Source organism: Homalodisca vitripennis, chromosome X, assembly GCF_021130785.1.
Source record: "Homalodisca vitripennis isolate AUS2020 chromosome X, UT_GWSS_2.1, whole genome shotgun sequence".
In the NCBI taxonomy this organism is placed as follows: Eukaryota; Metazoa; Arthropoda; class Insecta; order Hemiptera; family Cicadellidae; genus Homalodisca; species Homalodisca vitripennis.
The window spans coordinates 76,339,069-76,355,434 of NC_060215.1; the positions used below are offsets into that span (position 1 = coordinate 76,339,069).

At 31.4% G+C, this 16,366-nt stretch overlaps 1 protein-coding gene across 4 annotated transcripts in view; it reads left to right on the forward strand.

The window, feature by feature from the left end:
- LOC124369225 (galactosylgalactosylxylosylprotein 3-beta-glucuronosyltransferase S) overlaps nucleotides 1-16,366 on the forward strand; it is a 65,141-nt gene that overhangs the window by 15,707 nt on the left and 33,068 nt on the right. For all 4 annotated transcript variants that reach the window (XM_046827095.1, XM_046827096.1, XM_046827098.1 and 1 more), the window contains exons 2-4: nucleotides 4,054-4,233; nucleotides 11,129-11,321; nucleotides 15,359-15,618. In XM_046827095.1, the coding sequence (XP_046683051.1) occupies nucleotides 4,078-4,233; nucleotides 11,129-11,321; nucleotides 15,359-15,618 (609 nt within the window). In that variant the 5' untranslated portion in view covers nucleotides 4,054-4,077. The remainder of the gene's footprint in view (nucleotides 1-4,053; nucleotides 4,234-11,128; nucleotides 11,322-15,358; nucleotides 15,619-16,366) is intronic.

Genomic DNA, 16,366 nt, shown 5'->3' on the forward strand with positions numbered 1-16,366 from the left:
TCCCCATTTGAGGAAAAAATATGAACAAATTATCTTTACCCGTTTCAAAATGGCAGCCAATCATAAACTTTATGTTAAATTCCGCAAAATCGATACCCTGTATGAAAATTTTACAAGAATACTAAAATGTTGTAAACTTTATTCTAAATCTAACAGTGGTTGTTTCATTGAAATTGAATAACAAGCAACTGATTAGTATTACCAAACATAATGCCATGTTTTACAACACATTACAACATTTTACATTAGTTCTTCGAGTGAGTTGTTGAGTCTTTAAGCTGTTTAAGACCGGATCATTGTATTTTCAATATTGTTGGGCCATATTGTATGAAATTGTGGAATTTATTTCAATCTGTTCAACATTCTTTTTGAGCCGAGAATAGTATGGTATTGTCTGCATACATAATAGAATTTGTGTTGTTTCCAAGAATATTGGTGAATACAATATATAGCACTGGAAGTAAGATAAAGCGTTGGGACACACCCTTTAAGTCATACAGAGTTTTTCAGACTGGTCAGTGTAGGTGCCTTCAATCCTTCTCTGTTTATCCTCTACAACTTGGTATCTTTCATTCAAGTAGCTCTCGAACCATTTTAAGGCTGACTGTTGGGTACAGAGAGTTTTCAGTTTGGCTGAATGAGGACATTGCCAAGTCTCTTAAAGGATTTGTTTCACTCTAAAAAGTTATTAATGATGGTAATGTTTTATTCCCGGTTGTTTATAAATATATTCTACAAGTTACATTATTGCAGTTAATGTAGATCTTATTTTTCTGAAACCATGTTGATTATTGGATAGGAGTTGTTGTCTTGTAGATGGGTGTGAAGTCTAGAGAAAGTGAGCCTTTCTTTTATTTTTGATGCATTTGGTAGTAATGAGATAGAAACATAGTTTGTTGTTTTCTTACTTATTTATTATTCTTATTATTAAAATGTAATTTGATGTAGCAATATGTACTAAAAGAAACATCAATCTTAACAACGTGGTTAGTGAGCTGAAGCAGTCTATTTTACTCCAATCAACAGTTCTTTCCGATTTGTCAGGTCCTCAGATTCAATCAAAGTATGAGTGGAAAGTAATTGCCATTAAGCAAATCTTTACATTTGAAGGTCTTTCAGGAATTGTCAATAGTATAGGTGACGTCTATGTGCACATAGATATGTGTATTTAATTTTTTGAACAGGAAATAGGTTTTGAACTTGTCATGATTTAATGTGATCAGGAAAGTCCAGAAAAAACATCAGCCTAAATAAAATATAAAAAAAACTGCTGTTCCTTAACAATGGGACAGATAAGTATTCAAATATGAGGGAAAAAAGCTCTGTCCAAAACCAGATTTAAATTTATTGTCACTGTACAGATTGTATGTGACTTTGTCAATTGATCCAATGTGACACAAGTTACAGTAACCAAGCTGGAGACTTAAGCTAGGTAATTGTTTGCACAATCTGTAGCTATTTTTTTATTTTATTTTTTTAGTTAATTAAACATTTGACCGATTGTATTTATTGTATTTATTCAAAGATGTGCTTCATAGTAACTATAAATATCAGTCTTGTATGAGGCTAATATTGTAACTAAACAATGATAAATTTGGGTAAGTCTATACACACAACTTTTAACACAGAAAAGTTAATTAAAATTTCATCTTGGTGGTTGTAGAATTTTAAAATATGGTTAGACATAATGGTACGGCCAAGTTCAGTGTAGTGTCATACATGGACGGTTTGGTTTGTTCGCTTATGTCCAGAGTCTGACCATAACAGGTTCTCTTTTAAGATTTATGAATTATTTGAATCTATCATTACGTTATTCAGGTTGGAAAGTTCTTCCTTACAGAATCTGGTTGTCGATGATAATGTCATCCAAGAAGACAGAGCTTGTCACCAGTCTAGCAGTTATTGGTCTTGCAGTTGAGTGACAAGGTCAAATTGATACTATCTACCTGGACTTCCATAAGTCATTTGACATGTTCCACCACCACCTCTTTTTAAGAAACACCGCACACTTTTAGACCTTATTTGTTTGGATCTCTTTTCTTATTATTTATCAATGACAGAACATATAGTCTGAACTGTGACGTCCAGGATTATGTTGATTATATTAGGCAAATATTTGAGTGTTGCAATTTTCCAACACGTCTATTCTGCTGTAGTGTGAGGTGGAGTCTATTTCCACTTGTCCCTGAAACTAAGTAAAACTGTGGTAGTTATTTTTGTCTCTACTCCTTTTTTTATGAGATTAAGACATTAGGTTTGGGAGAAAATATGTCATGTAGGATTGTAGCTCATGGATTCTAAACCGATTATCTCTGAGGACATAAGCAGTTTTGAAATCTAAGAGCAATTTTGATTCTTAATATGTATATCACCCGATTGTTTGATAAAATATTTTTGTCTAGTATTTACAAGCTCTTGGTCTAAATTCATCCTGAGTGTACCACTGCTTCTAGAATAGAGACACATATGTAGTAATTGAGGCTGTCTAGAGGTAATTCCTTATGTGGATGATTTGGAGCTTCCTGAGCTAATTGGAGTAGATTAAGGATAGGAGCTTCGACAGTCTGCTTTTGCAGCTCATTCGACTGTTGTAGGATTGTTGATTTTCTATATTTCATGTTTAGAATTTATCAAGAGTAAGAAATGGAAGTATCAGAATTCTGGGGTTTACCTTTAGTATGAGAGACCCAATCATTTGTCCCTGTTTTGGATTATGTCACCTAGTAATTTTATGTATTGGCATCGCCAGACACTTTTGATCATTATTTTTATATATTGAATATTAAATGTATTAATTGTATGTCTCTTTAACCTTTGATGTTTATACATTAATAGTTGTGTACAAACGTATGGTAAAGTTTAACAAATATTTACAATACGTAGTGCCCATCACAGAATGGTTCTATGATGCAGACCACATAATATAAGACCACCTCGGCCTAAGTCGCGAATAGGTAAAGATTTAGACCTATGGCAACTGTGACAAGATTTTACGAATATGGAAATAACACCTGAACTAAGACTTTGTGACATCTTACATGTAGTTTATTCTGAGTAAGGCTTCATTTTTCTTGTCTTGAATGTGTGGTCTGAAAACTCTTTTGAACTCTCTATTTTTCAAGAGTTGTACTAGTCGCTTATTATTGGCAAATGAGAGGATCATTGACCTAATAATCCTCTAGTATTCTCAATGCAATTATTGTTAGTTATATTAAAACTGTATAGCTATTGATTTTATTTCTTAGATATTATTCTTATTTAATCTTGATGGATCAAACATTTCAGTCTTAATTAGAAAAACAATTTTCATAATATAGAAGAACTAATTAAAAAATGGCAATTGAAAAATAATATAAAAATTGAATAAGAAATGAAAATTCACTCCCAAAAAATAAACACAGAAACAATTCTGAGGATTACTCTTACTTTAATTGAGTTCGACCAAGGCCTCTAGCTTAGTGAAACAGAGTCTGTTCGGTGCCAGTGGTTATAATTGGCCACAAGACACACAACACTGAATAATGTTGACAGTTGACTTGGCTATTCTTTTTAAGTTCTGTGTATAAAAGTAAATTAAAAACAGCATTCATAGATCATGGTGTGGGACCGAGATGTTTATGGATGGAATATAAACAAAATAATTTAAGTAAAGAGTTAATTTTTTATAATTTCTCCTTTATTCGTGTTTTTAACTTTTTGTACATAAACTAAAGGTTCAGTAGTACGTTTAATTTTAATCCTGCTGCAAAAATAACATTAACAATCTTCAACTTGTAAGGAAGAAAAGGAGAAATAAGAAACATTTACTATTTAAATTATGTGACATTCATGTTATCTTTCAGAAAGACCATCCATCATCATTAATAAACTGTAAACAACTAATTAATTATAATAATTCTGAAATCTGGAGACATCTTTAAAAACATAGTTTTAGTGTTTGCTAGAAAGTATCATAAATTAATGAAAGTTTACTTAAATTAGATGCTGAGTGTATTGTTATGTTAGACTACATAAACTCTAAAAGTCTTGTTGCTTATTACTGTATTTTTACAGAATTTCTTCTCACCAATGCCATGAATGATGATTCAACAAATAAATCTGCTTCTTGCTGTACTACTAACAACAGTTTTGATATTCTATTTGACATGGAGTTCTCAAGGCAAGGAGATAAGGAGGTTTGTCAGCCCAGCTCCAGCTCAAGCCCCTGCAAACACCTGCTTCGTCTCTATCAATGTAAGTAAACATCGCACTCTCATAGAGGCAATGATAAATTAAATAAAGTATATAGTTAGATAAAGTAAACATTACTATTTGTTTAACAAATTAAGTTTTACTCAAACATTTTAGCAATAATTTATATGATCCTAATTAATGTTTCCTCTTCAGTTTGAATCACTGCAAATGTTTAGAGGTGTTTAAATTAGACGAGCTAGACCTGAGGTGTTTACAGAGTAATATTCTCTACATTCTATACCACTTTGAAATGGACTTTTTCAAAGGGTAGAAGATCTCAGTCAATAGTTTTATTGCATTGTGATAAAATATTAATAAATGCTGTTATAAATTTCAGTTTTAAATTAAAACTATTGACCTATGTAAAACTGAGAAACTTTTAACTTCAAACAATAAGCACGTCACATATCTATTAACTTATATATTACACATTCACAAAAATGTTCAAATTCCCATGATTTTTATGTTTAACATGAATTTAGCAAGTACAGATTAATATGACTTCAAATCAAATCAAGTTTTATTGAAATATATAAACATACCTTATAGTATTTTATTAATATTAACTCTGAAAACACTGTATTTCTTAGGTGTATGTAGTAATGAAAAATAGCTAGGTCATATTGTGGACTCTTAGTAAATTTATTGTAACTCTAACAAATACTATAAATTTATGTGGTCATACTAATAATATCACAGAAAATATAATAATGATGTTTAATGACCTAAAAATATTTATTTTACAAAAGAATTACAACACTTGTTTTCTGTGTGAAAATTTCACTTTAAAGGAAACAATTCAAAATATATTGATAAAATATATTCAATAGAACTGAGATTTATTGTTGTTATTGTTATTAATCAAGATAATTTTGTTATTCCACAACATGCAAAAACACATTATTTAGTAACTATACAGATTTGTTACATAGTACTTCAATTTTTTATCCTTGATCAATCAAATATTTGAGCTTTGAAAACTCAAATGTAATGTGTAGTATACTTTTGTAAAACCTATACAGTTTAGTAAGGTTTACTGAAATACTCTTTAAAAGATGTTAGAAAAAGAAATACTGTTTCTTACAAAATATAAAAGAGTTCTTTTACCATCCCTTCCAAAATATCTTTAAAATTAAAACGTAGACATGTTTAATGTTCTTGGTTTTTATAGCCTAAGAGACACCTAATTTACAAATTTGACGTTTATACTTTATGGGATGTCCCCAATCTTATAATATTTGTATTACCAATTTAACTTTCTCATAAGGTAGTAATAACAGCAGTAATAAATAATTCATATTGTTAACATTGTTTATTTTATAAATCCTAAAAGTAGTGGTAATAAATAAATAAAATCCATGTATGCAATATTAAAGTTTAACTGCTTTCTTCAGACCAGTACTTCTTACCGTAGCACAAAAGTTATTTACTTTTTTATTGATAAACTTTTTCCAATGCTCCAAGATTCTTCATTCTTTCCTCATGGTTTGAATCAGTTCATTTTTAGACATCTACAAAAATTGTCTTCGTAAGTTGAAAATGTTATGTACTTCTCAACAGTAATTTTTGAAATGTTTACTATACCATAAGATTGAATATTCTTATACAATAATTTGTAGCTATTTAATATAGCAATAAATGTCCAATATAGGCAGGCTTTATTGGCATATAATTAAGAGACACTTTTGAAAATCTATACAAGGAAATCCTGTCTTATACATGTTATAGTTTATATTTTTTTTGTGATAAGTAATAGTGTCAATAATATAACAAATTGTATCTGAAGAAAAAATTGGTTGTGGATTTCTCTCATTAAGTCAAAAATTTGAGAAATAGATACTGTAGGAATGAATGCATTCATTATCAAATTTTGACTATTAGATGTAAAAGCACATTATTTACATGACATAAAAATAATGCACATTATTTTCTGTACACACACAGATTTGGCATACAGTATTTCAAAGCTATTACACAATTTTGGTTCATACATTCTTTTACCCAACTCTTAAAGGGTGATAAAAATTAATTTAGCTCACACTCACTATAGTATCTTGACCATAGCAAGATACTAAGCTTTATGTTAGGCATGTTAAATAGTTACTTTAAATCTTATAGAATTTATTTGTAGTCTGTTGAGCAGTACTTGCTCTGGTCTGGAAATTTCCATACATTACCATGTAAATTCCAGGCCTTCTTAGTTCAGTGACTTTCCTGGATTGTAGTAACACTTATGTCATCTGTTGAATACGTTATACGTGACTTTTCTATATGTAGGTCAAACCTTTTAACAACATCTTTACAAATATAATGTTTCTTTGCTTATCTTTACTTTTGATTTTAAATTATGTGTTCTTTCGAGTTTTTCCAATATACTTATAATTTTATTATTGAATGTCTAAATATGATATTTTATAACTTCATTCAAATTCTTACGTTTGTTAATATCTGAGTTGTTTAAATTTAAGGTAAACTGGCTTGGAATATTGCTCAGTAAAATTATCTGTAAACTAGTAGTAATTTTCCATTTCATGGTATATTTAAACCAATATTTCACAGATCTGAGGTAACAGAATGTCAACAGAACAAATGGTCTCTAATTATTCTCTTAGTATTCCTTCTGGCTCAAGCATTTGTTCTGCTTATATTTTGAATTTTTACAGAAAATGGAATAAAATTTTCTGGCATAAGTTCTATTCCATTTGGCTCAAAATGCTACTACTATACCTCTGTTATACTTTTACCTTGAAACAATCCTTCTGCTGTTTTACTATTATTATTAAAGAGTCACGAGGATATAAAAAGTTTACCTTCTCAGATAAATTCTTTATCTTCTCATAGGTCCTTAATAATATTTTCAAATTTCTTTTAAGAAAATTTAAAATAAAGTGGAGCACAATCATCCAGATTTTTGTTGTTAAAGAATGGAGGACTAAAATACATCTAACTCTATAACACACCCAAACTCTGTAACACATGGCACTAATTTATCCTCGTAAAATCCATCATTTATGTGGTTAAGAAATACCTAGTTAAATATAATGGGAAACCCCAAAATTGTTCACAGTTACACCAAATAACAATAAACTTCTCTCATTTAGGCTTATCTACAAAACACACCCAATAGGAGCGTTACTCGTGGCACATTCTTTGGCAGTTATTGTATAGTAAAAATAATTTGGACTATTGCTTTAAATTATACAGTAGGATCTCCTTAATGCAGTCCTATATCAGGATTAGTAGGGTCGGATTACTAAAAATGCTAGATGAGTGGGGGGGTACATTACAAAATGAAGCAGTTTAACAATAAAACAGCACATAATTCTTTACGAAAGCTATCGACAATGATGGTGGCTAAAATAAGTGTGGTAATTAAAACAGTACCTTAAAGTCAATTACTATGGTAGTTCTAATGAAAAGCCATTATAAACCGATATGTCACTTAAATCTGGGCAACCTTATGAATGTCCAGGAGCGGCACATCACTAACAGCAAATGTTGATTCTCTGGGGTGCAAGGGTAATTCGATAGTGTACAAGTGGTTCATTCTCTAAGTATAAAAGATTCTTGCTAGCCTTACAATAAGGATGTGCCACCCCCCTGCTTGCTTTGACTGGAGAGTTTGGTTCAGAGCTGGCCTCCCCTTCTTTTGAGGAGACATGACTTGAGATTAGTGCCCTAAATTCTTCCTCAAGGATCTCCCGATAGGAGGGGGCCCCTACCCCCAACCTTACCCATCCAGAGTATCCTGTCACTGCAGAAGCAGCGCAAAGGTCCTTATAGGACTAGGTGATATTTATAAGCTTCTTGTCCTAAGAGAGAAAGAAAATATGGGTCAGTTATACTAATACACATATGAAACAGTTATTAATACATTATTGTATATTTGCTTTGAAATAAAGGAAAGTTTAAAAAAAAATTATTGGAGTCTCTTAAGTGTTAGTAGAAAGGAAAGCCATGTTTTCCTCTGCCCAAGTGACTGCAGTGGCGAAGACACAAAATGCCATGTCCGTGTTTACTGTATTTGTAGAGGCCAGGGTAGAGCTGTCTCCTCACTCCACCCTACCCTTCTCATCAATGTTGGTGATGATTTCATCTTCTGTCATGATTTGACCCATTGGTTCATCCACTAGCTGTTCGATCATTGCTTCTCTTATGTAATTCAACATATATGCCATTTTGTAATTCTCAATCACTTTCAGCCTTCTTTTTATAAGCCTGTAATAAATCTAGAGAAGGCAACACCTTTTTGTCCATAAACAATCAATTGTTTTTGTATACATTTTTTCCCACGCGTTTGTTAAGTTAAAAATGACATCTATTAGGTAAGTGTAATTCAAAACTGTAACGATACCCTTTTGTTTTGATAAAAAATTGCACAATAGGCTTTTATTGTAACTGTTTTTATTGCTTGAATGACATTTTGGTCCATAGCTTAGAGCAACGGAGTTACATTTGGGGGCAAAAATGAAGTGACAATTTTACCATCCTTGGATTTTAGTTCTTCTACATCGGGATGTCGTCCTGGATTGTAAAGCAATAGAAGGGCTTTTTGGGGCAATTTCTGTGTCTTCAAAAACTATTTTACAGATGGAACAAATGTTTTATGAAGTCATTAACTGTTTTTGTCATCCATCCCTTACTTTAATTAGTGTAAGAAGCCAGCAAAGTCAAATTCTTGAAAGCTCTGAGATTTTTTGTTTTCTTATGAGAAGCATTTCCAACGTGTGAGTGCAACTAGCATTAGAACACTGCATAAAATTTATTCTATCTTTTACAATTTGCCACCCGGGGCACTAGCTTCTGTCTTACGAAAAAAATGTTTTTTCGGCAAAAGACTCATGATCTGGTCACAAACCCATTTCTTCAACAGTTTTTTTAAATTTTTTAACAAAAAGCTAACAGCCTCTACATTACTAGAGAGTTTTTCCTCAGTTAAAGCTAGCAATCGGACCCCAAAGCGCCTTTTGAATTTATCCAAGCACCCGAAAATGGCACGGAAATTGTCCTTTTTCATGATATTGTTGTAATGCCTTTTCAATGAGAATCTCTCCTTAAATATGTGTGTGCCACTTTCTTTCTTGCTTGAACCAAGCATAAAGTGCATCTTCTATTTGCAGAAACTCACCTGCTTTCATGGTTTGCCTTATGCTAGAGGATGGTTCATTAACCCTCTTGAGGAATGATTTAATGTGCTCCTGTTTCTTCTTTATGTCATGAATTGTGGCTCGACCAACACTGTACTCCCTAGACAAATTATTCAACTTCTCACTCTTTTCCAAACGTTTCAAAGGCATACTTTTTATTTAATGTCAGAGTGAAATGCTTACGTTTTTGTGACATCGCACTGCACTTGACTTGACTACTCACTACTCGTCTTCACTAAGCTCATCACTGCGTGTAACTACCAGTAACAGACGACAATGCACCACTGTTGCTATGCAGACTGCAATGCACGTATCACTCTACACAGAGAGGCTAAGACTTGAAACTAGTAATGACTCAGTGCTGTCACAGTGCCGGATTACTGGATGTGCTGGAGTACTGAACGGCTGGATTATAGAGATTGTACTGTACTTTTAATACTAAATCCGTATTGTCATCAAACGTAATTAAATACCATGAAATACAAAATAAACATATTCTGTTGAATATTGGAATGCTCAGCTGACAGTCGTGTTCATAATAGTAAGCAATTCTCCAATAATTCAATAAACACAGTTTATTAAAAAAAAAACACATTGATTAAAGTTGTAAATATAGAATGGAATATTTGCTGTTCATACACCATTTGAAATAGTCTTATAAATCACTTTAAGGGTTAAGTTCTGTAACTCCCAATACCATAGTATCAGTGGGACCCTTATCACAAACATCAATAGAAATACAATGTACTAGTTATATTCCTAAAGTAAGACTTTGTGGGCAGGTTTGAACATATTTTCATGTATGCAATATTGTTTACTGATTATTTTTTTTCATTTGTCTTTCACTGGTGAATGCAGATCACAGTGTGACAAGTATTTCTCTTACCATCAGTTGTGTAGTGTGTGCTGATATTAGATTTTGCATGGAAACAGATCTTCGGGATCTAAAAGTTATCAGGAATTGTGCCTAGTAGTACATTTAGTGAAGGAAAAATTCAACTATGATTTTAAATCTTAAAAAATGGTCGCACAAATGTACATGATGGAGAGTGAGTGACAGCCTAGTATTCTGGACAACCACCATTAACCATCTTTATGAGGTGAACTAAAAATGTGATGTGATCGGAAATTGGCAATACTCTGACCATACTCTGACAAGAAAATTTTCACATTTATCAGATTTAAATTGTCAATATGAGAAGCTGTTGTCCAGTGTAATCCTCCTTCAGAACTATGCATGTCTTCACAACACTGTCTTAATAACGTCTTATAAACAAGAAGAAAATTCAAAATTATTGTAAGGACTTTTTGACGAACCTTCATATTGTTCTGACCTTCCAACTAATGACTACTTCTTCTTGCATTTGAAAATGTTGCTCAGTGAACAACAAGAACTCAAGATTACCGTTGGTAACTGTTTCAATTCCCAGATGGACGAGTTTACAAAGCTGGTGCAGCAGCATAAAAAGTGTTAAGATCAAAATTGTGATTATTCGAAAAGAAATATAGGAATGTAGTATACAGATTACATTTTTTTTATGATCAAACTACCCTTACTTTATAAATATGCCTTATACTTTTGTAATGCTATTTGTTGTTGAATTCAATAACATGCCTAAGAATAGGAATTTAATGTTTGTTGTATATAAAAATAAGTTGTACATTTCAAGTATGATTTTGTTGTGATGTAAAATGAATACTGTTTATGGTGTTATTATATTGAATGTTCTATAATGTAATGTTTATAGGACACGAGGAGACTTAGTTTAAGCTCTGAGCCCATGATATATTTCATCACTCCATCTTACCCTCGCAGAGAGCAAGTTGCTGAACTTACCAGGCTTGGCCAAACATTGATGCATGTGCCAAATCTTCACTGGATTGTAGCAGATGACAACAGAATGTGCAACCCTATGATTACTCAGTTACTGCCCAGGTTTGGTAAGTAATGTTGTATACACGTCTGGAACCCATTTTGGGAGCCAAGTGCTTTTTAATATTAATAGTGCTTTTTTTTGTTAATAAATTAATCACTCAATCAATAATATCTTTATTTACACATCAAGAATGGTTACAGAGTCAATATATATATATATATATATATATATATATATATACTAAAATTAATGTAATATAAGGTTAGGTTAACTAGTGTAAACACATAGAAATGTAATGGGGAAAATCTGTTTGAATGAAATTTAACAAACACTTTGGTTAGACAAATATTGTAAGGCAAAGCAATGAAAACATTAAAGTGAAGTCTTATGAGCAGTTAAAAAAGAATTTTGATAATATTACAAAACTTATCAAAGTTATAAATTGTGGTATTTATCAGCAAACTGGTCAGTCTTGAGATTTTCAGTCACACATCTTGAGATTCCCTGGCAGTATGTTGAAGAGTCTTGTTTCACTGAAGTATTGTACCTTGATGAAAGGGCTAGGGCTAAAACACTGTGGTTTGTAACATTTAGTTTAAAGTGTCATAACCAGGGTTATGCTCATCGTCTCTGTAACAGGAGTCGTAAAGTTAAGCGATCCACAAATGGTGACTTCTACAAATTATTTCTAGTTTTGAGTGTGCAGGAGCACTTAGTAAGTTTGTAGGGTCTTACTTGTCTGCAGTTTATTATGAAGGCTACTTTTCACAATACTTAAATGTAAGAACTGGTGTCCCACAGGGCTCAATACTGGGCCCAGTATTTTTTATTACTTACATAAATGATTTACCTGGTACTATTGCTACTAACCATGCGAGCTCTTTTATGTTTGCTGATGACCTGGCTGTACAAGTTAAATATAATAATATTTTCTATGCTAATGATGTTCTTTCTAATATTAGTGACACTATCGAGGACTGGTCAGCTGCCAATTCACTCTGTCTTAATAAAGATAAAACCCACACTCTAGAATTTTGTTTAAAAACTGTCTAGACAACAGAACGTTGACCATGTTAAATTCTTAGTTATTCTTCAGAGTAACATCAAATGAAATAGGCACGTTGAAATGTTATGCAATAAAGTGTCTAAGGGTGTTTTTATATTAATTAGGCTAAGATATATTGTAACTACAAACATCCTCATTACTGTCTATTATGCCTACCTTCATAGTTTCTTATCTTATGGAATTATTGTATGGGGCAATGATTGTAACACATACAAAAATATTAATTTTGCAAAAACGTGCTATTAAGATTATAGCTAATTTAATCACATGTACTCACTGTAAACCTTTATTTAAAAAGTATGGTATTCTTACAGTACCTGCACTTTATATTTTAGATTGCCTATTGTATACAAAAAGAAATTTAAATGCCATACCTAGAAATAGATCTGTACATAATCATATGACTAGAAACTCAAATTCTCTTAAATATCTCAATGTAGTCTTAAAACCACTTTAACTTGTTTTGCTGAAACAGGCATTAAACTCTACAACTCTCTTCTCATCTTAAATCTCTTGAAATTAATTGTTTCAAGAAAAATGTAAAAATGCTATTGATTAATATCAGCCCATATGACATCAGTGATTATTATGTTGTAAATGGATATACACTTGTTCTTAGGCCTATGCAATGTATATCATAGATTATAGTTCATGCTGAATTTGTTTCTGACACTGATATGCATTGTAAAGATGTTCTGGCAATAAAGAATTTGAATTTGAATTGATATTTGTAGATAGTTTGAATTTTTTTATAAGTTTTAGACATCCAAGTTTCATTGTTTTTTTGTTTTTTTTTCTGGAATATTCAATTTGGCAATAACTATATTGCATGAAGATTTTCATGCAAAAAATATATGTTAGCGATCCCTATGTCATGGTGGATTTTTAGTAAAATTGCATTGTTTTAGTGAAAAATATCTGGAAATTTTATTTATATGAATAAAAGGTCAAAACAAACTTCTGGTACATAAAAAATCTCCATTGATTGTTATATATTATGTGAAACAAAATCAAATCATTTGAAACAACTATGAAAAGTAGATTATCTTAAATAGCAAGACTTTCTTGTTATAGATGAGAACAATACAATCAAAATTGATATATTTAATACTATATTTACAAATAAACCGGGTTACTGTCACTGTCTGAACTAGACCTAAGCCTAGGCTTTTTGGCACCCCTATATTAGGCCTATGAGGTAAATAGGTCTTCCTTGGGAAAACACGGCCATTAGGTCCAGGTGCTTCCATGTCTATGTCTAGTGTAATATTTTCTCCAACAATCGGCTATAAACTGGGAGTTTCCAATGATTTTTCAGTTTTTAAAATGTGGACACTGACTAGGCCTATCTCTTCCTCGACAAAATCAACACTCTCCTCGTGAACACTTGGATCAGCAGTCGTTTCTGTGGCCCTAACCTCATCTATTAGTTGCATTATTTGACTGTCTGTCACTTTATAACTTTTCAATCACAACTTACAACTAATTAATCCAACCTAAAATTAATTATAACTCACTAGTTCATAATGTAAACAACCTGACACCAATTACGTAACACAGAGCTTTGAGACAGATGTTTGCACATGCATATTGCGTCATTTACAGATAGTACAAAAGGAAATGGAGGACAAAATGTCTAATTGTTACCTTTAAAAAGCAGTTTCAGCCAATATCATAGTTGTTTAAAATATTAAAAAAATATTATTCCAAAAGTCTCATTACGCGACTCTAGCACTTCTCGTACAAATTTAGTGGGTCGCAAAACGTGATCCTGGCACTCAAGTGCATTTTCACCGGGCTGCGTTATGCGATCCTGTGGCAACAAAAGGGTTAAAATTATGTATAGTAAAAAATCAAGGGGCCGAAAAATAAGTTCAAAATTATCAAAGATTTCTAATTTAAAGAGTTGCACTGTAAAAAATCATTAAAAATTTTAATTCAGGCTCAGAAAAACCTGTTGTGCACAACATTTTAAAATTAAATATTCTTGTTAAAATTATTTGAAAATCTCAAATCCACATGGTAAAAAGTGGCTTTGTAATATATTTTTTATACATATACTGTAAGTAAACAATTTTTATTACTTATATTAATTAGCTATAACAACTCGTAAATATTTTTGCTATTGTCAGTTTAGAAACTATTAACATAAAAAAATTAACAAACATCATTTTATCAACATTTTGGAAAGTAAAATGCTAAATTTGAATTAAATTCATTATTACATGGTAGGAGAACAGAATGTTCTCAAAACCTTTCATAATAGATTAGACGTTGATCTTATTGCTACAAAATGCAGCATTCAGTAGACGGGAAAAGGATTAATAAGGAATAGTATTTAATTCTTTTTTTAATCAATCAAGTATGATATTATTGAGCTTGACTAAATAAATTCAGTTTCAGTACTACACATATTATCTATTGTCGACGTTGGGAGATCTGAGGTTAAGGAATGATTTGCATGGAGAGTGTGGAATAATCAGTTACAGTAAGTCTAAACGTGAAGAAGACTTTTCTTCCAGTTTAAGTGATTGGAAATGGCTATGCCATGTGTTAGGAATTCTTATCTAAAATTTATATTAGATCTGTATGCTCTGATTTGACAACAGTGTCTAAAATATAAAGTTTCCTTCCATACACACTCTGTGTGTTAGTTAACTGTACCATGGACATGATTGTCCAAACTCAGCATGAGTTTTGAGTTATATTTGTATATATATATATATATATATATATATATATATATATATATATATATATATATATAGCTTTTTTTACTATACATCTATCTGTAATTCTAATCTATTTTGCAAAGATTTAACAAAGACACTGGATACTTGCATTAAAGCCTTTGGGCTGGGAATATAACGTCTCCTGAAACTGGTTTCTAAGCTGCTGTATTTTTATCTTACTTCTCATGAATTTTCTTTATCAACCTGTTATTTATTATTGTCTATACCAATTGATGTCCTGTTGTTATCAATAAAATGTTATGATAAAATCAACCTGTTTAACTCGTAATCCTTCCTTTGCAGGTGTTCCATTCACACACATCTCTAGTCCGATGCCCGAGATATATCGTTCAGTAAGTGTGATCCCCCGAGGTGTAGCTAACAGAAGAGCAGCTCTAGACTGGATCCGGGCCAACGTTAAGAGTGGGGTCTTGTACTTTGGTGATGATGACAATACCTTTGATCTCAAACTTTTCGAAGAGATACGTGACACCAATAAAGTATCAATGTTTCCTGTCGGCCTTATTGGGGAGTATGGAGTGAGTGCTCCTATAGTGAAAGAGGTATTTGCAGTTGAAATAAATATAACTATATTATTTTATAATGTTCTACGTCTCATTGAATTTATTGTTAGCACTGCAGATAGTAAGGTGAAGGAAATAGGTTTCATCAATTTTGTTCAACAACCAAATTTTACAATTTTTGTACATTTTGTATTTTTCTTATGTACAGTAGTATTATTCTTTGCTAAGACTCGTTTCAGGTAATCTGCACTCCATCTTCAGTCATTTGAAACCCAAAATGAATGGTTCTAAAAAAAATGAAATTTACTATTTTCAAAACTTTAATTCTATAAAATTGTATCGGATGTCTGGGCCAACGGAACAACAAAATTAAACTGTGTTCACTTAAAAAAATATATATACTTTACATTATTAACTTATTTTTATGTGAATTTCAAAATAAACTAACATACATTGAAATATTTAGTTTATAAAATATATATTTAGTTTGATTTAAAAACAATCGAACTTAATCTACTTATTTGATGCTAGAAAGATTTGTTAAAGTAAAAACTATATAATAGATCAAGTAATTCACTGGAAAGTGCACCTGTATATGAGTAAATTTATTTTTGTAATTTGGAAACTGCAACATTACATTATACAACAAAATATAGCACTGAAATAAATGAACAATATTCCTCATTGGCTTTCCTCTTAATTGTTGTATGGTCTTTATTATTTTTTAATTCTAAGGATATTTTGTTGATTTTATACATATGTATTTTTACATTTTAAATGTCAACAC